At 50.5% G+C, this 26,266-nt stretch overlaps 3 protein-coding genes across 3 annotated transcripts; 1 reads left to right on the forward strand and 2 right to left on the reverse strand.

Moving 5' to 3' along the window:
• Positions 1-1,005: 1,005 nt before the first annotated feature.
• Positions 1,006-4,812, reverse strand: EMWEY_00012870 (hypothetical protein, conserved; the record flags this gene model as incomplete). Its single annotated transcript, XM_013479158.1, has 3 exons — positions 1,006-1,202; positions 1,562-1,918; positions 2,070-4,812. 3 exons carry the CDS (start codon positions 4,810-4,812, stop codon positions 1,006-1,008), a joined length of 3,297 nt encoding a protein of 1,098 aa, XP_013334612.1.
• A 3,519-nt stretch (positions 4,813-8,331) lies between these two features.
• On the forward strand, positions 8,332-20,819 carry EMWEY_00012880 (hypothetical protein, conserved; the record flags this gene model as incomplete). Its single annotated transcript, XM_013479159.1, has 16 exons — positions 8,332-9,774; positions 10,045-10,229; positions 10,387-10,597; positions 10,913-11,345; positions 11,646-12,693; positions 12,939-13,033; positions 13,328-13,823; positions 14,377-14,527; positions 14,829-14,924; positions 15,275-16,147; positions 16,342-16,519; positions 17,114-17,257; positions 17,822-18,719; positions 19,160-19,424; positions 19,786-19,969; positions 20,083-20,819. 16 exons carry the CDS (start codon positions 8,332-8,334, stop codon positions 20,817-20,819), a joined length of 7,437 nt encoding a protein of 2,478 aa, XP_013334613.1.
• Positions 20,820-21,906: 1,087 nt separating this feature from the next.
• On the reverse strand, positions 21,907-23,206 carry EMWEY_00012890 (hypothetical protein, conserved; the record flags this gene model as incomplete). The annotated part of the gene is made up of 2 exons (XM_013479160.1): positions 21,907-22,349; positions 22,612-23,206. 2 exons carry the CDS (start codon positions 23,204-23,206, stop codon positions 21,907-21,909), a joined length of 1,038 nt encoding a protein of 345 aa, XP_013334614.1.
• Positions 23,207-26,266: the final 3,060 nt, after the last annotated feature.

A 26,266-nucleotide genomic window follows, 5' to 3' on the forward strand; every position in this document is an offset into this window, starting at 1 on the left:
ACTATCTATTCATCTTACCTGTAATCCAAAGAGTGCAACTGGAAGGGTTTAATTCATAGCAATACATTCTCAGTGATTACATTTTTCGAGGGAACAAGAACTGGCAGTAGATAATGCTGTGAGTGAGAGAGCTTGCTGAGTTTGTACAGAATGCAGCAAGCGAGCTGTTGTAACAAATGCCATTGCACCAGCCCTCTGGTCTGTAGTGGAAGCTGAAGAGGCACTGCTTAGCACTTGGTTTAGAAGTGCCTCTAAAGTGTACCAAGTGCTCAGCATGATCTTAAGCGCGCATATTATAGTGAAGGTTGTTTACTAGCAACTTCATTGTACATCTCTATCACAAAATTCAATAAACACGCACTGTTATACAAATTCCTTATTTCAAAAGAAAAAGACAAAAAGCCAACTGCCAGGCGGACTGCCCAGTGCATGCACAGCCGGCACATCGTGCGCGCCCAGAGCCCCCAAACGCCAAACAAAACACAAAAAGTCAAACGCTGCACCTGTCAGGTGCACACATGCATATATACATATATCGTACAAAGACAGAGAAAAGAATATGCATGCATGCAGAAAAGGACGACATGGGTGCACGCAAGTAACTGCATGCTGGTATGCATACAGATGAACGCACACATATAGTCCATACACGAATGCATGCACTGCATGCACGCATGCATGCAGCGCCCTGCGGCTTAATCCTACGGGTAGCCCGAACAGCCGCCTCCAACCCTCTTTGGGGTTACCATCAGTGAGCAACTTTGAAATTCGGTAAAGCAACGACAAAAAAACCAAACAAAGTAAATTAACATATAATGGCAAACCCAAACGAAGACGGCTGGCCCTTATGTTACAACGTCTTCAGCAGAAGCGGAAACTCAGTCTTCTGCAGCGCATGCAAGCATGCATGCATGCATGCATACGTGCATTCATGCATGCATATAGATACATCCTGCCCTTAGGGCCGCGCTAATGCATGCACTCATGAAGCTCCAAGAGACACATCTACCATTTTCCCATTTCTGCTTTGCATGTGCAACAGGAGGTGGCCGTGCAAGCTGTGACCAGCCCCAGGAGTTGCGGGTACAAGTCCTCAGCCCTGTCTTTCCCCCAGCCAAAGTCCAGGTGACCAAAACCCTCAACGACCTGCAAATGAAGCTTCTCCTTCTTTATGCATCGTTTCAAATACTCTGCACTCGCCTCTGCATGCCACCACAAGCGCACAAAACTGGGAGGGCAAGTGGAAAGCAAAGTCGAGCACCAACACATCTTGCTGCTTACCAAGGAACGGCCCTATCCTCCTTTCGCTAATCAACTATCTACCTACCTAGCCATCTACCTAGCTAATTTGTTCTATTGCCAGTTAGCTAGCTTTGTCTTCTGCGTGTGTGCACAAGTAGGCAACTAGCTGACTAAGGAGCTGTACAGGTGGCGAGCTCAACCTCCAGAGTCGGCAGCCTGGACGGGCTGGCTAGCTATCTAAACGGAAAATGTACCGGCTGGGTAGCCGCAGTGGCTAGCCTTCTAGCTAGATGGCCCCCGTGTAGCCGCTGCAGCTGACCTGCTTGCACAAGGTTGTCGTGCGCCCCGAGGAATGCATACAGATGGCTGGTGATACTCTCCAGCGGATAGCGGCCCTGAACGATTTTTATGCCTGGCAGCGCAGCACAGTCCTGTTGCTTCTCGTGCTGTTGCAACTGCTGCTGCTGCCTCTGCTGCTGCTGCTGTTCGTTATGCTGAGGAGTTGTGCTCTCAAGCCGCTCTCCCACCCCCGATGAGCTGGTGAATTCCCCTCCAGGAGGGGTATAGTATGGAGGCGAAGACGCAGACGACGAAGGGGGAGCAGACAAAGAAGACAAAGGCTCGCCGCTGTTCAGCTGCTGCATCCAATGCACAAAATTCTGCCGTGATGTACCGCCTGCAACAACAACAGCAGCACCACCACAACAGCAGAAACACCAGTAGCAGTGCACGACTGGTCCTGGATTCGCTGCGGCCTCTCCCCGACGCCGCATCAGTTTCTCATATGAGTTGAGCATTGCATCATGGCAGAATAGCAATAACAGCACCCACAGCTTCGGCAGCATCAGCGGCAACAGCAGCAACAGCAGGATTTGCGGGTTTACCAGAAGGCGTATGGGCAAAGTTGAGGAAGAGTTGCTGCTGCTGCAGAGGAGTGTTGTAGAAGCGCATGCCCCCCCTCCTCCCTGAGCCCACAATTGCATTGCCTGCTGTACTCAGCAGCCGCTTCGGTATAAACCTAACAAAGAGCTTCAGAGCCTGCAGCAGCAGCGTAGGGTGTTGCATACCTAGTAGCAGCAACACCCGAGCAGAGTACGGTAGCTGCTGCAGCGGCTGCAAAATCAAAGGCGGAGAGAACAGAACTGAACGCTGCAGCAGCAAACCCAAAGAAGGAGAAGAAGAAAGAGCTATCAGCAGCTGCGCAGCCCCTTGCGACTGGCCCACAGCAACCACCCCACAGCCAAACGCGTTCCCTCCGCTGCTGCTTCTGCCACCCGGAGGAGCAGCCAGCATAGCCTCTCGGCGTCTGGCGAGGGTTTGTGAGTGCTGCACTATGTATTGAAGTTGCGCAGGGAGGTCAAAGAAAGCCATATCTTGAAACGACCACAGGCCGGAAGCCAAATCATCCGAAAAAACAAAAGGAGGGCAGCTGCTGCTAAAGCCCCTGCAAATCCGGGGAAGCCACCTCCTGTTGGTGTTGTTGTTGCTGTTGCTGCTGGTGCACTCTTGTGCGCCACAGCCACAGACAGACCGCCTCAAGTCCCTGCGGGGGACACTGGCGTTTCCGCATGCAGATGCAGCAGCATCCGTATGGTGCTGTCTTCCTGCACCGCAGTTACCTGGTGCAGCAGCAGCTCCCACCACCGGCTGCACGTCCTCTTCGTGGCTGTCCATAGCAGTGCATGCGCATGCACCCCCGCAAGAGCAAATATCCCCCACAGTCCCACAGTTGCACAGTGCATGCAGCATACTGTCGTTGCTGAGACATCTAGAAACGCAACCCACGACTGCGGCTGGTGTTGCTGCTGGTGTTGCTGCCGTTCCCTCTGTAACTGCGGCTGCTGTTGGTTGCGGGGGTGTATGTACACTTGCATCGCTCTCCGCGAAAGCTCTACCAGCAGAAGACAATGCGGTCGAAAGTTCAGACTCAGACAGCACCCGCTCGAACTGTTGCTGTTGCTGCTGCCTCGGTTGCTTCGGCCGCTGTTGCTGTTCCTGTTGGTGATTGACGGTAACAAAACCCTCAGGGTTCTGGCCCCCCAAGTGCATGTTCAGCAGCAACGCGGAGGCTTGCATGCACGCATTTTTTAATAGCTGTTTTTGTTGTTCTTGGGGCTTCCCTCGAATGGATGGAAAAGACGTCAGGCCGCTGCAGTGGCAGCACACGAGGGAGCAGCATTCCCCCTCCATATTGTATTGTTGTTGCTGCTGCTGCCGGTGCTGCTGTTCGTCGTGACGTCGCAAGGTTTGCTGCTGCGCCCGAGCTGTGAGAAAGTTTTGCTGTTGCTCCTCAATGAAGGCGTGCAGGGTTGCCAAAGAGTAAGCGGGACGGTTATCGTCTGCCTGCAGCTCAACAGGCGGCCTATCGGACGTATCCTGTTGTTGCTGCTGCTTCTGCAGTTGCTGTTGGCTAGGTGTGCTGAGCTTCCGTGTGTATTCATTTCCTCTGCTATTCACCAGCCAAACCTCACCTCCTCTTTCGGCAACGATGAACGGGAGAGAAAGAAAGCCACCGGTAATCCAGTTCAAAGAGGACTCCAACAGCCCATGCACAAACACAAACACCTGCCCCCTGCAGTCCCCATCCAGACTGCTGCTGTTACTGCTGCTACTTCCCGCCATTGCTGGCGGTGGCCCAGAGTCACATAATTCGTTGGTTGCAGACCTGCTGGCGGGGAAGGCTGCAAATGTTGCTGGTGTGGGTGTGGCTGCTGCTCCTCCTGTTGCTGCTGATGCTGCAGTCCCTCGCAGCACCTCGCACCCACAGCTGTCTATGCAGCAACAACGAGTGACTCTGCGCAGGCGGTAGAAGTGGATCTCGTAACCGTCACCTGTACGCACACTATGTCTTTCGGCTCTGAGTCTGCCCTCGCTTAAAGCGTGCGTATATCGTTCCATTAGGTCTGGACAGAAACGGCGCAGAAGCTGCTGGCGTTGCAGCCGAAGCAGCAGCATCATCATGCTCTGGAGGCTATCGCGCATCAGCACGCTAAACCTGTCTGCCACCCATCCAGCCCCAAACCAATTCACCAGGCCCCCTACAACTCCTCGCAGATCAGTTGACACACATAGAGCTGTTGAATCAGCAGCAGCAGAACTAGTTGCTGCAGCTGCCGCTTCTTCTGCGTCGTCATCCTCCTCATGACTAGCGGCAGCTTGAACTGTGCTCGGCACGGGATCCTGTTGTCCGCAGTCCTCGCAGAACAGGGGGAGGAGCTGCAAGGCTTCCCTAGACGCTGTGCTACGTGAAGGAGAGTTGGAATTGCTAGACACACCTGCAGCAGCAGAAGCTGCAGCAACGGTATCAGAGGCAGCAGCAGCACCTGATGGCATACTGCTCTGGGAGGAAATGCCAGGACAAGACGGAGAAGGCCATAACGCAGCTTCTCCATGCAAAGAGTCCCTCATATCGGCATTCAACGCCAGACCCTGTTGGTCTTGCTGCTGCCTTCCATTCGGCTGCTGTTTTTCATGCTGCTGTTTTTGAACTGGCGGCTGCTCCAGCGGCTGCTGCCGCCTCTTGTTGCGGTGGGCGTTGGGAGGCGCACCATCGGCATCTCCCTCCCTCATTGACGAGCAGAAAAGGGGAATGGATGTTGGAGGAGGGAAATTTGTGCTTGCCTGTGTGTGTGCGATGGGTCAAAACTGGGCGTGTGGCTGAGCAGACTTCAGGGGTTTACAGAACGACATTGGAGGTTTTATCTCTCCTCAGAATGAGGAATAGTACATAATACTCGCTAAGCTGTCATTTCTCCCTGGTCTGAGTGATGCTATTGCAAAAACTGACGGTTTCCGCCGTCGTAAGAAACACTCTAGCAGGAAAGCTGAGTGGATGAGACACTGCGCTTGGGTGCTGTGGTGTGATGCTACTTGTGGGCATTTCAAAGAAAAGAGGCGTTCAATCAGGCCATTTTGGCCACCTGGTGTAAACTAATGCTTGCAAACGCAGGAGGGGGTGAAAGAAGGAACCGAAGGCTGCGACCCAACACAGCCGCTGTGGCTGCCGGTGGACCGATTCTCACGAGCATGCATGGAAGGCATTGGTTGGGTTTCTTTATCCTGAGGAGAAACTGCCTTTGAAATTACAAGTATCTAAGTATTTGTCAATGACTTAATTCATAGAACGTCTCTGAAGGTGGAATAACGAAGCCACAAGAAGGTTGTTTTGAGCCACGTTCAAAAGAGCATCTCGTCACGACCCACAGGAGGATCCGCCATCTTCTAGTGGCGATTTTGCAACATCTTCAGTAATTTCCCACAGTTCGAATCATTGTATTGCAACTGTTTTTGAAGCTGGCGTTTGCTGCCTGGTTGGATGTTGACCTTCATGCAACCCACGGCCGGCGACCGCACGCGTTTCCGCCGCTGCGATCGCCCCAGCCGCCGCTCCTTTTCGTTGTGAGATGAAGTAAGTTGATGCAAAGTATCCCAGCATTTTGAATAAAATGTTTTAAATAAAGCATTTTCAACAGGAATACGGGCTGCCGCGTACAGCCACCTACGTTACACTCTGCAACACGCCTACCAGCCAGAGCTGCACTGCACCCTCTGTGGGACCCAGTGCTCCTTGAGAGTGGCATCTGGTACTTTTTCAGGAGCATCTTATTTAATCATGAATTTCATATTCAACTGGTCCAAAAGCATCAACACTGAAATGGTCACGAGCGCCTTATTTGCCTCACCGCCAGCTGTCGTCTGCGGGGCAGCGAAGAGCAGGATGGGTAGCATAAGGAGAGTCCCTACATTCAAATAAGCAATGTTTCCCAAGTAATGGAAGGCAGTTAAAAGGCTATGATTATGGCGTACGAACACACTCTCATAAATAGGTGAGAGGGACAAGGTAGACGGCCCGTATATTCATTCCTGAGGCGGGGACATGCCGCATGATTTCGAACAACGTAAACTTGCAGATACGTCAAAAGATAGTTTGAGAATGCATTGGTCTGTTTTAAAAGACTGATTGGAGAAGCTATATGTACCTTAATGTGTATGTACCATACGGAAGTGTTATAATGCTGCTCCTGGATCCGACCCAAGGTTTACAATGTGATTTGCAGTGGAGCCAAAATACGCAAGATGCGAGCTACTCAAATGCAGCCTTTACCTGCATTATCCAGACCTCCAGAGCTCAGCTGCTCAAGCTGCTAGAGCTGCGAGAGAGGAGGCGGCGTGCCAAGCGGCCCCATATAGAAGCACAAACAGGCTGTCTTGGCTGTATGTAGAGTGCCCACTTCAAACAGACTTGACAACGTCGCACAGGCTATGATAAAAGTGCAGAGAACAGCTCTCAGTATACGTTTATGTATAGTTTGCGTATTTGTAAATCTTATATACCGTTTGTTTATTCAAAATCGGATACTACTGGTCCTTTTCAACTGCTTGAACAATGGGAACTGAATGTGCTGTGCGTATTGCCTTCAATTCAAAAACTCCTTTCGATTAGCAGATTCAACAAATGCTGTGCTTCGTTGGTAGAGTCATTCAATAGACGTTTCATCAAATGAGTACAAGTCCACGATTTTCTTTGGTTTGCTGTACTTAAAATTTGCATTATTGAATATAGTGGGTAAAAGACTAGAGTCGAAAGAATTATCTGCAGGAAGCGACGTCTCTGATAAGTCGTCAAATCTGGATATTTTGTTAAAACCGGTGTATCTTGGTCAAACTGGATATAGGACTGTGTGAAACAAGAAGGTCCTAGGCAGTGTTAGCGGTTCAAGAACTATTTTTCGATGCTTACTGCGTGTTATAATTGGATGGTGTTGCAAAGTTGTCTGCCTCTTTCGGACGGAGGCCATTCATCTGCTTGAGTGCAAGTAAACAGGAGGGCGAACATGGATGAAGCAACACAGGCGAAGAGACATGAGCACAAGTGAAGACATACCTCAAAAGAAACAACACTAATTGTGCGTTGTAATCACTTTAGGCATATAGCGCTCTCCAGGTAAAGTAGGAGCAAGAGCCTCGGAAGCCGCAGGGGTGCGGTTGCAGCACCGTTGGCTGCAGATCCGTGCGCTGAGGCACCACCACACGTATGTACCTGTTAGGTCCTTTCGTTCTGAAGAAATGCATAGCAAATGAAGCTATGCGCACATGGTGAGAGAAGCGCATTCCTCAATGAAACACCAGGCGATCCAGAGCCGCCATTTGCACACGGAAATTTTATCCATATCGCCTTCGCATAATCTCAGCAAAGCCATTCGACAAAATTCTCAAATTTACGGGTATATTTTTGTGGGCAAGGGGTGATATGAAATCAAAGTTTCAGTGGAGAACAGTAAGGGGACCGTTGGCTGTGGTGCAAGACACCGGTTCATTCTGGCCTTGCATACCGACTGGCAGCAGTCTCCGATGTGCCAAACTAGTAAAAGCACTTATAGCACACTCAGCGAAATTATATCTAGCCATGGCAAATATATAGCGTGTGTAGCACAACAAGACAACACGAGAATTGCAGACCACGCACACAAGGCTGCCGACGCGCCCCTGTGGGAAACCTGCAGCGGCTGCCACTGTCAAAAACATGACCAGGCTCATGAATCCCTCAAAGTACTGAGTTTACTAATGTTTTCCTTTTTAACATCCTGAATAATTCGTCTTTTCGTCTTTTTTGCTGGATCCTCTAAAGGTATTAGGCATCGTCCGCTGCTTTGCGTCTTGTCCCGCTTGTGGGTTGTGCAAATTTCAGGGCGGCTGATGGAGACTCTTTCATTCCTTCAACTTATATACGTTCCTTTCTTACTTCTTTCCACACTCTTAGAGTAACAGTCCCCCCCATGCAAGCTGCTCGACATGCTGTTTTTACATGGCTTCGAGACCACCTGCCTGCAGGTCACCTCACGGATATTGGCTACAGAGATTCTGCGGTTTAAAAGCATGTGCTTCGCCCGTGGTGAGCTCCATATTCCTCTTGCGTAGCAAAACATTTGTTTTCTAATATGTGAGGTCGTCACGAATCTGCCCATATTTTTGTCGACCTTCACCGGAAATAATCCCAACTCGATAAGCAACACCACACCGCAGCCGAAACTTTTGCCGGGAGACCCATACACAAGCACGATCAGGGGTCACCAAGGCCCCTGTAGTAATATGGAGCCCTTAGAGGCTCCACATAGCGGGGCTTCTAACAGTGGAGTCCTGCAGATAGAAGGAAATGAAGCCTCAGCTGATCTTCAACCTTCACACACCGTCAATATGAATGAGCAGCGAGGCAGTTATCGCAGTGATACGGGTGCAGCGAATACCCCAAAAGGTAGATTTCATCGACGGGTGGGAAAAAAAAGCAAAGCAAAGGGAGAACCGCCCCTGCAGACAGTGGAATGGATTGACTTGCACAATCAGAACCGCGTCATCCGGCTGGTCCCTGCCGCCGAAATCCTGCCTGCAGCAGCTCCAGAGAGGGAAATCAAAAGCCCGGGCATTGATTCGCCCGAAGATGATGTTGGGGAGAAGAAAGAGGGAACCGATAAGGAAGCAACTACCCTCCCGACACCTAAAGACCTCTGTGTGCGAATCCCCTTCTCACATCGCTGCGTAGTCGTGTACACAGAACATTCGCATTCAACTGCCAACAGCTGTTCATGGCCTCCGAAATATGGAGCTTCACTTCCATGGCAGCAGCGGCTGTTTTGCTGCTTCAGAAGAGCCGATGGTGTGGGGGAGACCCGAGAGAGTAGTGCGGCGTACAGCTACATGTGCGGCCACATCTTGCAGGAGGCTGCCTGGCGTATTAGCGAGGCAACCGGTCTAACAGTTGACCCATTTGCCGACGAAGGCCATCAAAATTTGCCCGCTCTGTTGTTTCTCTCTGCCAGCAGCTCAGTGGACACCAACAAACGTGGATCCTCCTCCTTCAGGGATCCAGAGGCAGCCAAGGCGGCATTGCTTCAGAGCACCAAAGTAGCGCTTTTGCTTGAATACTACGAGAGGTTACTCGCCGCAGAAACAATGCAGTTAGTCCCTAAAGGGGGCCGCAGCTGCCCCCCGTTTGCTGCTTCTGATGCTTCTTCGGATGATCTACTGAGCTTGAAGCCTTCCTCGCGTTTTCCACGCTCTCTGCTCTCGACGCCTTTCTTCAGTTGTCTGCCCATTGCGCCCTGGCACTTGTGGTGGCCAAAAGAATCGCTGGACCCGGAGCACCGCTGCTCCTTTCGGGTGTCTGTACAGCTGCTGCACGTTTCGCTGTCTGACTGCCACTTGTTCCGCGAGGAAGACCTGTTGGCACAGAAACTGCTAAGTGCGTACGAGGTGTACGCATACCTTGCTCGCTGCTCCAGCGGCGAGCAACTGGCAGCCAAACTTCGCAGTTGTATCCAGTACACGAAGGAAATGCGAGAGAGCTGCGGCCTCCCTCGGGAACTGCAACCCTTGTTGCAAGCTGCTGCTGCTGCCGTCGCCGCGTACAGGCGGGACCAACCGCCGGATGTACAACAAGCTCTGCTGCTGCAAAGTCTTCAGCAAATGCAGCAGCTTCCCCACCAGGTGCAGCAACTCACGGGGTGGCTGTGCATCTTGAAAGCGGAATATCCACAGGTGCGCCCTTGTAACTCCAGCGGCAGCTGCTGCATGAGCTAGATTGGCTACAGCAGCAACAACGGCACAACATTCATACTCATCAGGTAACCCTGTCTACGTTTTGCTCGCCTATTTATACCCTCCCTGGGAGACTGCTCTGCTTGTGAGCGGTTAACATCTATTTATATTCCCCAATGGCAGAAGGAAGGAAGGATATAATGGCCTTTCCCAGGCACAGGGCAAGCAGAGCAAACCACCAACTGTGCGCCTCGTATTGCTGCGCTGCAGCTGTGGAAGCAGTGGCTTGGTCATCTGCAGCAAAGACGCTTGTTGCGGCTGCAGAGGGATCAGCAGCGTCAGCAGTTTGCTGCTGCTGGAGAAGCCATCGAGAAGCTTTGGCAGCAGCTGCAGCGCCAGAGGGACTTGCAGCAGTTCGACTGCACCGGCCTCCAACTGCAGCTGCTGCTCCTCTCGTACGAAGGCGAAATGGCAGCGTCTTATCATTTTCTGTTTTTCCTTTCAATCTCCCGGTTCCTTCCACTACCTGGTCCCTCTTCTAGTGCAGCCCAAATATATAAGGCCCATTGTGGTTGGTGCTGTTGCTGATATTTTGGTTCCTTGTGCATGCAGCAAGGAAGAGGAGACTGAGCGGCAACAGCTTGGCGAGGAGATAGCAGCAGAAGTAGAAGAGTTGTTGACTTATGCTGTTGATACAGCGCCTCCGCAGCAGCTTCCTCCCTTTGACTTTCCGGGTGTATATACAGCAATTTTACACAAACTTTTCGCCTCGTGCACGCCTCTTCCAGGAAACCCTGTTCGTTTGCTACTGCTGTCCTCTAAAGTAAGTAGACCGATAGACCGGACGGCAGGCAAATAATCAAAAGACAGAACCACCAACAATAAGGGGCAGCACTCGATCCTTAAGTAAAAACAAGAACACGCACCGGAGAGCCAACACCAATTGTTCCGAAGCAATTACAAAGGCTTCTCAGCTTCTCCTTCTCCCCTTTACATATTACAAAGCTTATGGTGGACAGCAACTGCCCCTGAGGTTGCTTCAGCTGGTGGCTGCATCCTATTCGTCAGAAGAGGCAGAATGCTGCAACTCCTCATAGGAATCAACTAACACCGGGGGTTATGCCCTGCATGCGTACAGGAACACCACGAGACAGGAGAGGGCATGGATGCCCCTGCATCCTCATCAGCAGCTACAGCAGAAGAATCAGCTTCTGTGGAGGGGGGAGGTGCAGCACCATCAGCAGTAGGAACATCAAGCAACGATCGGCCTTTACCCCTGCAGGAACAGCTGCGTCGGTGTCTATGCAGCGCACTGACAGCCACTGTGGGCTGCCGAGTTAACGAGCGATCTGCTGGGGGCCAGAAGCATTTGCCACTACATTTTCCCTTTTTCTCAACTGCTGCTGCCTTCCCTATTGCTTCCCCCGTGCCTCCTGAGAACCTGCCGCTGCAGTACAGGCAGCAGCTGCTACAGCAGCAGCAACAAACACACCAGGTGCTCGCTTCTTTTCACGCTATCCTCAACGAACCTCTCGACTCTGTTGCGCTCCATGTCGGCTTCAATCATCCCGGTATGCTGCAATAAGATCAGCAGAGCCATTCGCTTTTTCTTGTTGTGTATTGCTATTGTTCTTGCTCTTTTCCTCCTTGTTCTTCGTACAGCTGTTCCGTTCTGATTCGCCTTCGTTTTCATTTGTTTTCTTCCTTATCTATCTTTCTGCGCTTCTTACCTTTGTGTACTTGCAAAGACACTTCACGGAGACTGGAAGACAGCTTAGAGTCTGCCCGTTACCTTGAAGTGCCTACGTCTTGCTCATTATACTGTATACTTGAACGATGTATGCATGCGTCTGCCAGTGTATGCGCCCCAGGTCTTCTTAAGCCTATTGAGGCTCTTGTGGCTGTACCCTTGCCGCCTCAGCTATCTGCTATGAGGAGGGAGTTCCTCCGCAGAAATTCCATGGCCGGAGAACCTTCGAGTGCCTACCATCCCTCCCCTGTGTCATTCTGCGTAGACCTACCCTTCAGCACCTTTAGCACCAGCATCCACCAGCAGCAACATCAGCAGCAGGAGGCAGACGCAACAGACATTGAAGCTGCCAGAGCCTACCCTGTGCAAGGTGGTTCCATAAACTCTTTACAGGAACCTCGAGAGCCCTCCATTCGGCCTCTGCCGTCCTTTCTATCACCGGCGGCATCTGCAGCCAGACACAGGCTGCTGCAGCAGCAGCTGCATCAGCAGCCTCTGCTCACTACTCCCGCTTGGGGAGACCCTGTAGAAGCAGATCATGCAGCTTGGGATCTAGACAGGGTCTCCGCGGCAGCTGCGCAGGTGACCGCAGGGCAACGCGGCCGTTCTGTGGTTGTTTCAGCTGCTGGTGGTGCTCGTGCTTCCTCTGTTGCCGGTGTCTCAGAGACAGTTGCTGCTGCGGCTGAGTGGCGTACAACGGCTGCAGCTCCAGGAGGTACAACTGATATTACTGCAGCAGCCTCTCGAAAGACTCCCTTTTCCTCTGCAGCTTCACGGCTGCGCACTGCCCTATCTCGGTTTCCCAATAAGGGCAATAGAAGCCTGCATGCCCCAGAAGCAGCGGCAACAGCAGCAGCACCAGCAGACGGAACTCCAACTAATCACTATATCGATGCCTCTTCTGCGGCAGCACCAGGTGCAGCTGATCCTGCAGGGGCGGTGGAGGAGGCAGTCTCAGCAGCACCGCCGTCTTATTTGCAGGAGGTCCAGCACACTGCCTCTCCCCCAAAAGAAGGCTCAGAAGAGCGGAAGGATGGGCCTTTATCTCCTTCTGTTTCCTTTCGCCTCGAATCAACTACTCTTAAAGGAATTAAAACAGGAACAGAAATAGAAGAAAATGCTGCGAGTGCCATTTATGAGACCTCTTTGGCTTCTATACAACCCTTCGAGTGGGCCTTTTGACCCCAGTCGCATTCTGCCTGCCTTCCAGAGAGCGCACGTACACGCATGCATTCACGCTTAGCAGTTTGCTTGTTCTTACTGCTGCTCTAGCGGCCGCTACTGCAGTAGTGCACTCTTCCTGCCGGATCACTGTCTGTGAATGCAACCTTGCTTTGCTGGACTTTTCGTCTTATCGTGGTTTTCTCCTTTAGATGGTTAGGCGGGCCTGTGGTAGTGCTATTTGCTGCTGCAGGAATTGTTGGCATCTTTCGGGCTGCTTGAAGATTTGTCTTGTGGTTGCACCTCTGCCTCGAGAGCATGTACCTCCGTCCAGCCCCAAATCAGCCGGTAACGCCAAAAGAGCCTCTGCCATCTGTGCCAGCAGTTGTATTGTTCTTTTTCTTTTGTACTCCGGAATATCAGCCCCACTAGTGGGGCTGGGTTTTGTTGCGTTCCTTGGTTGCAGTGTGCTGCAAGGCTGTTGGATTCTTTTTGCATGTGGTCCGCTGTCCTGGTTTCTGCTGCATTCAACTGACATCGAAAGCAGCTAGGTTAAGCAGCGCTGAATTTCTACAAAATGCTATTTGGAACAGATACACGCTCCATCTTCGTAGAAATTAAGCTCGGCCATGTGTTGTGCAGGCAAAGAATGGGTGGGAATACAGCAGGCCAAAATCGAAAGCACATTGCAGCAGCCGGTGGACGCGGTGTACATACGCCGCAGGCTGCCATCTCCTGAGGAGGCTATGCTGCAGCCCCAGTTTAGTTCTTCAGTTGGGCTGCACTTCCAGGGGCCTCCGGGAGGGGGGGGCCCTGGGGAGGAAGGGGGGTCCTCCCCTCCAGCTCTCGCAGCTCTAGCACACCAGGCCCAGGCCAGCATGCAGCTTTATCCTTATTCTCAGATCCGCAAAGCCTTCAGACTTAGCCTTAGGTTGCAGCAACTGCATGCAAAGACGCCGCAACAGCCAATAGCGGCTACCGATTGGGAGGCCCTCCTGTACACTGTCTGCGGAAGCAGCATGCCCCAAGATGCCACAGAAGATAAAGCCCAACCTCCAGCACAAGAAAGAAGCAGCAATCAAATGAATTCAAGGGAGCCCAAGCAACCAACTTTGGTGGGCTGCTGCGTGATTCTACCGTATGCACAAACGGCTGCACTGGGGTTTACATTTCCATGTGCATGCATGCGCCGTCCGTGACACCTGAGGAAACACTCATGCGGCGTCTCAGTGTCCTTGATATGCCCTAAACCGGGAGCCTCCTCACTGTCTCTCTTTGCTGCAGCGGGGTTACTACGAGCGGCGACTCCGCTATTATTTGTTGAATAACGTTGAGACAGCAGCAGCAGCAGGGCGACTACTGCTCCCTTGGCCTGAGGAGGATGCAGCTGCTGCATGCCGAGGGATCCTTTCTGAATCCCAAGGCGTCACGAGTCAGCCTGATGGTCTAGCGGCCACATCAGGCAGACGACTTCTGGTTTCAGTATCGCAGGGACAGCAGCAACAACAGCAACAGCAGGAGGCCCTGCTCGATGGGACTGGGTCTGACTGTCGTCTGCTTCGGCAGCAGCAGCGCGCATGCATCCCCTACAGCGCTATTGTTCGGGAGCCAAAAGCTTCGGAGTTTTTCCGTCTGCTGCGATGTCAAGGTATGCTTTCCTTGTGCACCGGCTGGCATTTATGTCGCTACAGGATGCAGGTGCTTCTCCCTTTGGCCCTACAGCGGGAGCTGCAACAGAAAGAAAAAAAGAAGAGGGCGACCCGCAGGTCGTATCTCTGGGAGCGCGACCCTCCAAAGCTCCAAAACCAAAAGAAGGGCAAACAGTTTAATAATAGTGCACAAGTCCGAGCTTTTGTAGGTTTTCAAACCCTGACACAACCCCTAGATCGATATGGCGGGTTGGTGCTAGTTCCTAGCAGTTCCTGCGGGTGCAGTGGCTGTCGGTGGTGGTGCTGCTGCATGTACTGCTGCTGCCTTTGGCGTTGTTCTTGCTGTTTGTGTTACCGCTGCTGTTGTTCATGCTTCCGCTGCCACCACGGCTGGAGACTTGGCTGCCAGCAGCGGCCTGACATCTTAGAAACGTGCTGCAATCTTTGGGTTTCCGGATGGACGGTTTAGGTTTTAGACTGCAGTGTTTTTGCAGGTGCGTGGCCTGTTCAATGTGCCGCTGAGGCGACTGCCTGCTGGCCCCGAGGAGCTGCACGCACGTTGCCGGCTCGGTTGCGCAGAAGGAATTCGGGTTCGAGGTTTGGAGGGTTTTCAGGTGTACGAAACACCGCATCCGCAGACGTCGTTCTTTCCGGCAGAAAGCAACAAACCCAACCTCAGTAGAGGAGAATCCCCTTGCCACCTTCTGCAGCTCAGCCGCTCCTTCGTTCAAATTCAGCTGCTACTGCCAGACCTCCGCATACACCTCACAGCAAACACGAAGGCGGTTCAGGGAGAAAACCCCCACATCAACCAGGTCTAACCCTAAACCCCTTACAGTAACCCCCACGAGTTGACCACTCGCACGCTACCCTTCAGTCCTATCTCTAAACCGGGACCCTAAACCCTAAACACTGATTATTGGTTGTTGCTCGGATGCAGGCGCTGAGCCTGACGCTGCCAGAAGCGGCTGCATTGGATGTTGGAGTCCTGCAGCGTCAGCGGGGAATTTTGAGAGTTTCTGTCTTCGACGAATTTCTGCAACAACCCAACACCAACAACCCCTACACACCCTGGGATTTTCCTGAACCCTCAGAAACGACAAACCCTAAAGTACTGCTCGGGTCTCTCCAACTCCCGTGGAGCTCTGTTGTTTCCTCTGCAGCAAAGGCTGCAGCAAAAGGAGTTGAGCCTGCTGCTGCGGCCAATCGCCGCCATCCGCAAACAGACCGCCACCATCAGCAGCAGCAGAAGTTGTTTCATGAAATCCTTGATGTTGCTGCTGACGGCACTTGCTGTCTTTGCCTTTTAAACGGTTGCTTCCGCCTGCAGCAGCCCAAAGGCCTTCTCACCCATATCCACCTTTCCCGGCCCCGCACACCCAACATACCCACAGGTTTCCTGCTGCAGATGCATCAGCAGCAACAGCTGCAAGGGCCGGTGCTGCTGCAGCATTTCGCAGCAACTCCTTTTGACTTGTTCGTGTCTCTTAAACTGGAAATACGAGGGCCTGTCAGAGCTATCTGCGGCAGCATACCCCGCACGTTAATGCCTGAAGAGATATGGAAGAAGCTGGAAGCGGAGAAAAAGGAGGAAGAACAACGTCTAAAGCAGGACCTGCAACAGCAGCAGGTGCAGCAGCGGCAGGCGCAGCAGGCGACACCGCCGGAGCAGCCCGCGGATGAGGATGGGCCGGATCTATGCCAGCAGCCGGAGCAGCACCTTGAGCAGCAGAAGCTGCTACAGATGCAGCCTGGGAAGGAGTGGGGGGAAGATAAAGGTTTGATTGATGCTGACAAGGAGTGGAGGCAGAAAGTGCGGAGGAAAGGAGTCTACGGGCAGCTGTCTTCCATAGGCGAGTTGAATCGTCGGGTGCAGCTGCATTATAGCTGCATGCTGCGACACGCACAACAGCAGAACAGAAGAGCCCAGAACACTAGCTTGATTGCATTTCTCTCTGTGTGTGTGCCTGTCTGTCTTTCTGTCCGTCTCTGTCTGTCGAATTTCAGGTCGGTCGGCAGCCGACACTGCAGGCCGACCTGAAATTCTTCTTAGATTGTTCTTGTTTCAACAATGTCGGGGCCGAATCCGTTCTTCTAATTGGCCTACGGATGCCTCTCAAGTCCTACTTTGATACAGTTTGTTGCTTCTCTTCCCATGTTTTGCTTCAGGCATGGACAGCTTCGGGTGTCTGCGTTTACTTTGCCGTCTGCTATCTCCACTGCTGCCTCCTCCTTCTGTTACTGAACCCTTCGAGCCCTTTTGCTTCGAGAAAACGGCTGCATTTGTTTCTTTGCTGCCGGTGGTTGACGCAAAACAAGTCTTCAAAGGCAAGGCTAGGAGGAACACGCACACACACACACACACACACACACACACACACACACACACACTCAGAGAGAGAGAGTGAGTATGCTGCTGGTGGTACCCCTGGTGGGTGGCAGCGGCGGCTGTTACTGCTGCTACTGCTGTATCTGGCGATGCATTGCGATTGCTGTTGTTGCTACTTCCTGTGGATAGCTTAAGCTGCTCCTGTTGCTGTCCGTCTGTCGCTAATTGCTGGTGGACCTGCTGCTGTCTGTGGTTTGCTTGGTCTGCTTGTTGGTTTCTTTTGTGTTTCTTTCTGCAGTGTACTTGACATTTGTTTGATGTGTCTTTCTTTCTGCACAGTCCCACTAGTTTGTCTATTGTGTTCATCCACCTCAATTTTGCTTTTTTCTGCTTTTTAGGGGTATGTTTGCCTTCACTGTCCTTTGCGTGCATTTGCTGCTGCTGCTGCAGAAGAAGTTCCTGTCTGGTTGACAGCACAGCAGCTGCTTCAGGTTGGCTGCAGTTCTCCTCAGGGGCATTCTTTGCTGCTTTGTTCCTTCTTCAACGGGCTGGACAACTGCATGCAGACGCAGGCCTTGTCATTCGTTGCGGTTGGTAGGAACAGACCCTGCTTTTGTTTTTATTTGCTTGTCTGTCTGCTTAGTGGACTGATGAATTGTTTCTATCTACTAGCTTGCATGTGGTTGTTAGTTTACTTCTGCCTGTTTCCCTTCCATTTGTTGCAACAGCGTCGGCTCTTTGTTCGTTCACCGAGTGCGTTTTGTAATTTATTAGTGCGTTTACCTGCTTCCGTCTTTTTCTTTCTTGCCTGTCTGTTTTTCCTTTTGCCCGTTTAGTCTGTGATTTTTTCTTTGCACTCTTTTCCTCGTTTTGTTTTTGAGTGGTTGGGTGGTCGGGTAGCTGCTTTACCTGTTGCTGTGGCTGCTGCTGGCTCGTGTACTGTTGTTTCTGTTGATACAGCTACTGCTGCTGCTGCTTATTGTGCAGCGGCAGCAAAGGACATCAACATGAGCATCAGTAGTTTGGTTGTTATTTGTAGCCCAGTTTGACTTGATGGGCGTAGTTCGCCGTTGTGGATTTACGTTGTTATGACTGTACGTTGATTATTCTGTCAGCTGGTTATTAATCGTTTTAAACTTCTTCACTTTTGATGCGCAGGAGATGTGGTGGGGCGGGGCGAGCAGTACTTCGTTTTGCGGCTGTCTCCGTCAGCGGCAGCACAGCTTTGGGATCCGCTGACAGGGGAGGTTTTGAACCTCAGCAGCAGCAACTTGACGACTTCCCCCTCTGCTCTTCCTCCGGAACAGCAACAGCAGCAGCTGCTGCTGCAACTGCAGCGCTGGACCGAGGAGCTAGAGGTGCTGGCAGCCCTCAAGCATTCAAACGCTGAGGCCCATGCACTACAACAGCAGCTTGCTGCTGTCCTTCCGCTTGCAGAGGCCTTTGCAGCGGCGCAGCACCGCAGCCTGCAGGATCTGCAACAGGAGCAGCAGCAGCAGCAGTGGTTGGGGCAGATGGCTACAGACGAGCAGCTGGAAGGTGAAGCCGTAGTGAATAAGGTGCTGCTGCTCGAGGCAGGCCTGGCTGAGGTGCAGCAGAAAATGGGTTTGCTGCTGCAACGTTGGCAACAATTGCATGCAGCAGCAGACCTCCCTTTTCCCTTCTTGCTTGGTGGCAGGCAACAACAAAACAGAGAAGGGGTTTGGCCAATCTCTTCCCTATCTTTGCTCGTTGGCATGCAAAATGCATACATCAACTTGCAGCCCATGCGGTGTCTCAATAGCTGGGAGACCCCCACAAGTGCCCGTGCAGCAGCAGCTGCTGCTGCTGCAGGAACAACTGGAGGTTTCACGCCTGAACTTTCTGTTGATGGAATAACGGAAGAAGAAGGCATAAGGAAACGCGTGCAGGAGAAACTGCAGCAGAAACGCAAACGGAGGTGTTTTGGAGTGCCAGCCCTCATTGAAGCTGCCAGAAATCTTCTAAAAGAATCGGATACTTCCACTACTTGGATTCGGCTGTCTCTTAGCTGCCTCGCTTTGCTTTCCTGCGGCAGGTAACAACATGAGCATGCAACATACAAACAAAACATAGGAACACATGAACAAGTAAAATGAACAAACGAATAATAAATACCCGAATAAACAAATAAACAATTGAACAAACCAACCAGCAAACAAACAAGCAACCGGCGAGCAAACACACGAAGAAGCAGAGATGCAGACAGACAAAACTTCAAACGCCAATCAAACAGACAAACAAACAAACAAAAATGCAAAAGAAAGAAGTAAAACATAAAACGCGTAGCATCTACGCTTTAGTCTATACAAAACAACTCCCGAAAAATCCGCACAGTCCCACAGTAACAATTAGCATATATCCAACAAAAAGTGGACTTAGATAGATATACAATATACATATGCAAGCAGTATACATATACCTCAATAACTGTATAAATCTATCTGTGTATATTTGTAAGCATTTAAACAACTGTAGAATCCAGCACACGTGCATGGATCCTCAAAGCATGCAGTGGATTGTTAAGGTAACGATGCATGCTTTTGGTGCTTGGCTGTCTTTCTGTCCCTCTGTCTGTCTGTGTTTGTCTACCCGTTTGCTTCACGTTACTTCTGTAATGTTCGGTGTAACACAACAACGTGATCTGATGCAGCAAGATTTAAGTAACGAGCAAGCGGCAGACAAAACACTGCCACCAGCAAACGAGCAGCAGCCGCTGTTTTATTCCTTAGGCGGAGGCGTGGTGGGCTGCCCTGTACCCTGTCTGGCTGTAAATTTGAACTTAACAACAAAACGCAGTGGGCAACCTTCTTGCCAGAACCAGTGAGAAGGCTACGTGCTGCTGCTGTGGCTGCTGCTCCTGTTGCTGCTGATGATGAAAGTGATCTTGCCAAAATCCGCAGGATGACCACTCCTTGCTTTTGGTGGTGCTGCTGTTATCGCTGCTGCTGGTGTTAGAGGTTCTGTTTCTGCTGGTGCTTCCAGCTGCAGCTGTCACGGTGCGACACCGGCCAGGCTCTGCAGATTCACCTCCGTCAACAGGAGTTTGATGAACAATACAGATGCCCATTTTGTGAATGCATCTTCATTATGCTGTTGCTTAGGTTCTACTTGAGGAAGGCCAAAGAAGAGAGGCAACAACCGCCTATGAAAGCACTTTTATATCAACGGGGGGGCTCCAACCCCAAGGTACACCCGCGGCAGCAGCTGCTGCAGCTGCAAAAGCCGCTCAGGTGATGGGACTGACCGGTGAAGATGCCAAACGAGCGGCTTTACTACCACCCATAGGTGACGATACAGCTGCGCATCTGTCTCTGAACCTGTTTGTTCCTTTTGTAGATGTTTCAAATTGGTGTTTTGATTTGTTTTGTGTTTTGCCCTGTTTGGTGTTGCTGCTGCAGGATGGGTCCGTCCATTACCGCAGGCGCTGGACATCACCGAAGCGGACCCTCGCACAACCGCTGGGTTGGAGCAGCAGCTGCAAAGATCTCTTCAGCAGCTTATAAGAAATTGCTACAGTAGCAGCAGCATAAGAAAAAGCGCCAGCAGCGTCTCCGACTGTGCCAGGAGAGAGTCCGGTGTAGAGGGCCCCCAAGTTGCTGGGGGAGCAGCAGGCCTTGACACGGACGCCAGTGCAAGTCCGGGTGAAGAAGTCGTGCAGTGTATTGCATTTGCGGAGGAGCCAGTAGCTGGGGTGTACGAGGTGTTGCGGCTATACGAGGAGGTCAGGTGTACGTGCACTTGGTTTTCTCTGGCCTTCCCGTCTTCCCTGGGGAGGCAAGACCCAGGAGACAGCGGGTTGTTTGTAGCCAGTTCCACGAATAGCAACGCGCATGCAGCCAATCCCCCTGCCTTTCTAACATGCAAGCAGCACCTTGAGGAGGCTCTGCTAGAGGCCGTTTCTGCGGCATTCCCTGGAAGGCAGCTGCAGGGCATTGTCCTACACTTCAAGGAACTGAACCCGCACAAGCTGCTCGAACAAGTGCTGCACGCACAGGTATTTGGGCCTGTACCGCAGCGCTCTGCATGCACCAACAGCATACGAGTAAATAGCCGAGTTGGCTGTCTCGTTTTGAGGCTTTTTGCCTTCCCTTGTGGGCTTTACAGCGGCTGGCTGTTTGCCGGCACCATTGACTGATCTTGTCCTTTTGCAGCACTCCTTGTCTTCGGGTTTATGTTTGCTTCAATTAAGTACTCAAACGCCAACCTCGTCCCAACCAACCTTCGTCTTCAGCTGCCTTGTATACAAACATGATGCCGATGTATTTCTACATGTTTTCCTCCTGCTTCTTCATTTCACAGTTACTCTTTTCAGTCCCTTCAGTCGGTGCCTGCTGACCAAAGTTGTCTTCTCTTGTGCAACCAGCAAGCACGCAAGCAAGAACTGAAAATATCTCTCCCCTATGTCGCGAATTAGGCAGACCTCTATGAGTAGTTCAAGGCTGATATGCATGTACACGCAGGTGTATCCAACAATTTCAGTCTGTGGTGCAGCAGCTGCTGCATCAGACACCAGCAGCTACCGTAGATTCATGCGCGTGTCTTGATGGGCATTGTAGCCCCTGTGCTTCTGCTTATTCAAGGGGAGTTTGGCCAACCCTAAACTCTAGACCAGTGAAATGCTTCGCTAAAACCTAGACCGTAACCTAGCTATGTTGCCGTCTCGCTGCTTCTTCAGCAACCCCCCTCCTTTCAACCGCGTCAAAAAAAACGGATATCTGTATCCTATTCGCGGCATCAATTTGTTTATTCCTTTATGTGACATCTCTCTTAATAAACCCATCCCCCAAATGAGGCCTGAGCACCAAGCTTGTTCCTGTCTACTGAGGCTGCTTTCATGGATATGCCACACACCGGCATGCTTTTATCCATATACCAGCTTTTTTTACTGTGGAGTTTATACATTTTGCCTTTGTATTTTACTTGCGTGTGGTACTCTTTCGAGAGTTGCCCTAGGTGTGTTCATCAACGCCCATCAAGTAGGCTGCCCCACTTGTGTCTGTCAGCGGATGCGGAGAGCCCTCCCGAGAAAATTACGCAAGCTCGCCTGATTGGCGGCTAATATTGAGCAAATGCCGTGCTACGAAAGCTGCATGGGGTGCTGGGACGCAAAGGGTTGTCTTAACGCTGCCACGATCATAGTCATGCTAATGATGAGGGCTAGACTCTCAAAGTACGAAGATGCGGTTTACAAAATAAGGGTATGTAAACAGAAAAAGAGGAGTTCAGTCGGCAAAGGGGGTTTGCGGTGCCCCGAGTCTGAAGAGGAGATTGGAGTGTTTGGTTTTGGGTTGGTAGAAGAGGGAGTCGAATTTGGAGCTGACTTTGGTGTATATGAAAAAACAAACAACCCCCATGAGGGTGATGGTCCAGCCTTGCACGTAGATCAAGAGGTAGCGGTACAGATCGCTGCTCTCGCTTAGGCTGTCATGAAAAGAATCTGGCGAGACTACATCATCTCCTAAACATCTATCTAAGGGCGCTTCATTCCAGTCAACTGCTTTTCCTTCTCGTAAGTTCGCGTAGGCACGACACACAGATAGGTCCTGAAAAGAACAGTCTGTAGACCCTTCCTTTGGCGTAAAAGACAAAAATTTCTGAGCCAACAACTCGTCACCATCATTGCAAGTAGTCACCAAGCCCGACTCCGCATTCTGCTGGTTTTGCTCTGCAGCATCAGAAACACAAACCAGCGCCGTACAATGTGAGCACGCGACGGCAACACGCCCCAAATAACGACATGATGTATGAATGATTTGTTCGCCGAAAAAGGAATGTAAGCAATGACTTTCCGATTAATGAAGTGGAACAGATGGATGAAGCAATGAAAATGTCAACAATTAAACACAGAATCAATTACTTAACTAATTGTCCAACTAACTAGTTTCTGAGAAGGTGAATACAGCGCTACGATGTGTCTGTTTCATTACCTGTACTGAGGCACTTGACGTTTCCTTTATACCAAAGTCTGCAGTTATCAACCGCTACGATGGCCTGCGCGTTCCACCTGCGGCTGCACCAGTCATTTGGCGCTGCGAAAATCCAAACGGTGTTGATGAATGAGACAATAAGCCAGCAGTCTGCAAGAATGGCGACCACCCAGGGCCCCCACTTGCTCATAAAACCTAGTCTGCTGATCCACTTGCCTAAACTCATGAACTCAGCAATTGAGAAATTGCCAAACATGTCTAAAATACGAGACATCATAATGCACAAGATACCTGTTGTGCTCATGATGCAAATCATAATAATGAAGTTCACACCGATCAGTGAGATCGCCTGTTCGCCGCAGCGGTAGTTCTTGAAGAAACTCAAGCTTTTAATTAACAGATACAATACCAACGTCATTAGGGTACCAAATACTGCTACAGCTGTCAGCAAACGATAAAAGAAAGCTAAGCGCCACGAGTATCTCCGACGCATCCAGTTGAAACGAATCGACTGATAGCGCTTGCAACAAAAACATAAAAAGGGTGAACAACAACCCAGCGACTTGTCGCTAATTCCGCAATACTTCACCTCCATTTTCTGTCTTTTTCAGTTTGCAACAACTCACAAACAAGCGACACATCTTCCTGGGGTTGCTGCTGCGGCTGCTGCGCCGTGAGCCGCAGTTAGTTCTTCAACACCATTGTAAGCGGGACGACGAGAACGGGAAAACATGAATTTCCCCCAGATAATATATTGAAATCCGACAAAAGGGGAAGATGAGATGAGGGGGGGAGCGGGTAACTACCGGGCGCCTCGGAAACCGATGAACCAATGGTGCCCCCTTACCAGCGTCTGTGATCAAGTGTTGAAGCGCTTCGCGTCTGTCTGCATCCAGAAAGCTTTTAAATGAGTAAAGGAAGTACCTTGTGTATAATTAGAAAAAGGAGAATTGAAATAATTCGGTGGCAATTTCAAATTCCTCGAAAACGTCCCGCATAGCCAGAGAAGGCACTCCGCCATCGGGCGTGTGCAGCGATACAAAAAAAGCCCCGTATTTTCCTCCTCCTTCGGGCTTTCTGACTTTTTTGATGCATGGAAGAAACGTGAATTCAATATTCCAATTTTATATTTAATAGTGCCCTCTTTTTCAAGACAAACGGGCTGTTCTCAGCTTGCTGGTACATCGCGCTTACCCCTGTCTGCCTTTCTCGATATTCGCTGTATGCGTAAGGAAAGCAAAGACGATATCGCCTGCAGTCATCTAAATTAATCCAAAATTTTTATTCGAGGTGATTACCTAAGTCTGTCTAAGTAGAGGAAGAAAGCTGGAAAGCTTTCAATATAGGGTAGCCCAACTACGGTACAGCGGATGAAGGAACTCTGTATGTGAAAGGCCTTTTATCAGGATTTTGACATGTTTACGCCACTATGTCAGTCGTACTTCTAGCAAATTAGCTGAAGAATAGTCAAAAGTACTCTTGGGTGAATTGTTGCTCCGGGGCTCGCGGCCAAACAAGCAAAAGTTCAGCGGGAAATTACTCCCAAATATGCATTCAGCATATCACTTAGCATGAGCGGAGAGAAGTGCGCCTCTAATGGTGAAGAATTTAGGGTCTGAGGTGTAATAGGGTTTGGCTCCAACTTCGAACTGTAAAGCCTCAAGGGATTCACGCCTAGGGTTTGCACGATACCTCATCTGCTCATCTCTCTCTTTGCCGCAGTATTGTTGCTGTTGTTACAATTGAGTATAGCCGGTGCATCAACTGCAGCAGCTCTACTAACGCTGCAACATGTGCGGCTGCAACAACCTTATGCAAGCAGCAGCTTCCGCCCTCAAGCTCATGTCATCTGCACGTCCTGCCTCCAGCAGTAGATCTGAAACACAGCGTAGGAAATACCTAGTACGCTGTTAATGACGTGCATGGTGGTATCCTTAAATTTAGTGATATTTTATGTTTTTGCAGCTGTAACGGAGGACGCTGCTGTGTAGTGAAGCAAATGATTGCAGTGTATGGAGGAGGTTGCACCCATTAAAGGCCATTAGTGACTCCTCGTAAAGTTATTTAGCAGACTTTAGTGCCTTCAATGGGCTCTGCCCAGTGGTTCTAGCCAATGTAACATGTTATGTCCACAATGCAGCAAATTCAGGTGCCTAGGCATCTCACGCATGTGTTGAGGCGGCTCATCTACCCCTCACAAAAAGGTCCGTCAGCTGTATAAGCAGATGTATAGTTAGCTATGTCAGGTGTCGATATAGCACAGAAGAAAGCACGCACCTTCTAGCCCCAGTACAAAGCGTAGGGCCCACGTTGTGGCTTGCCGTTCAGCCTGGAGCAGCGGAGGAGGAGGAACGGGTCTTATCTACTCTTTAAATTCCTGATTCTCTGTTTATTGGTTCTTGCTGCCAGTTTCTGGCTGATGTATAATGCAGCAAAGGAAGCAAATGCTTCTTTCACCACAAAGTGTCAAATCCGCTTACCCCCTGGCTCCTCTCCCCGCAGCTCTGTTGCAGAATAAACTCGATGGTGTACAAAGCCTGCATCGAGAACCGTCAGCCAGATTGACCCTCAGCAGAAGCAACACCGGCAACATCAGCTACAAAAGAAGCAATCGAAGCAAAAAGAACCACTAGACCAGAAGCAGCAGTAGAAGCACCATCAGCAGCAACAACAACGGAAGTAGCAACAACAGCAGCAACAGCAACAAAAGCGGTTCCCGCGTCTGCAGCAGCTGCAGCACCTGAAGCAGATGTAACAGCACCAGCAACACCAGGAGGCGCAGCAGCAGCAGCAGTAGTGTCTAAATGTATCTCGGCAGGCCTGTCCAGAAGCCTGTTCTGTATTGTGTGTATCTACATATCATTTGTAGGTTATCTGCCTTGTAATATCATTTGGTTATTTTCGTTATATGCACCATAGTATATGCCATAAAGAACAGAGCACATGTCTGTTATGGACACATCTTTCATGAAGAAGACAATAAAAGTACCAGAAAGGAAACAAACAGAAGTGGTGGGAAGCCGCGAAGATAACGAGCAGAAAACGAAGAAATGGAGGCGACGGCAAGAACATATACCTCAACAGGTTCGTTGTGCGCAAAGTAAAAGAAAACAAAAACGAAACCAAAGGAAGTGCAACAATCAACAATATTTTTTTCTTTATATCGGCAAGTCCTGCATGCAGCCCCAAAGTCCCTTAGAAAATTCGGAGCAGCAGGCAGAAAGACAAACAGGCACAGGTCATAAACAAGGACATAGCAGAGGGAGAGAAAAAACAAAAGAAAACAAAAACAGGTAAATGAAGGTGAAGCACAGAATGAATAGAGTAAAGAAAAAGTGGAGGAAGCAAAGAAAGACTAGGGAGGAAATAAAGAAAAACAATAAAACAGCAAATAGCAAGATGCGAACAGAAACAAAGATAAGGAAGAGGGAAATAAAACAGCGAAAAACAAGGAGACGTGTATTTAACCTCGAGAGCAGCACTGCAGGCGTCTCTGTATTGTTTGTCTGTTTCAACAACAAACTGCAGCCAACCGTCATGAGGTTCCTCTGTCTCCACTTCTTTGTTTTTAATTTGTTTCTCTCTCTGCTGCATGCACTGCAAGGAGCAGGAAAGGAAATGTGCTGCCGGCTGTATTCCAACAACACCTAGAACC

The sequence above is a fragment of the Eimeria maxima genome, genomic scaffold (genome assembly GCF_000499605.1).
Source record: "Eimeria maxima Weybridge genomic scaffold, Emw_scaff94, whole genome shotgun sequence".
Classification (NCBI taxonomy): Eukaryota; Apicomplexa; class Conoidasida; order Eucoccidiorida; family Eimeriidae; genus Eimeria; species Eimeria maxima.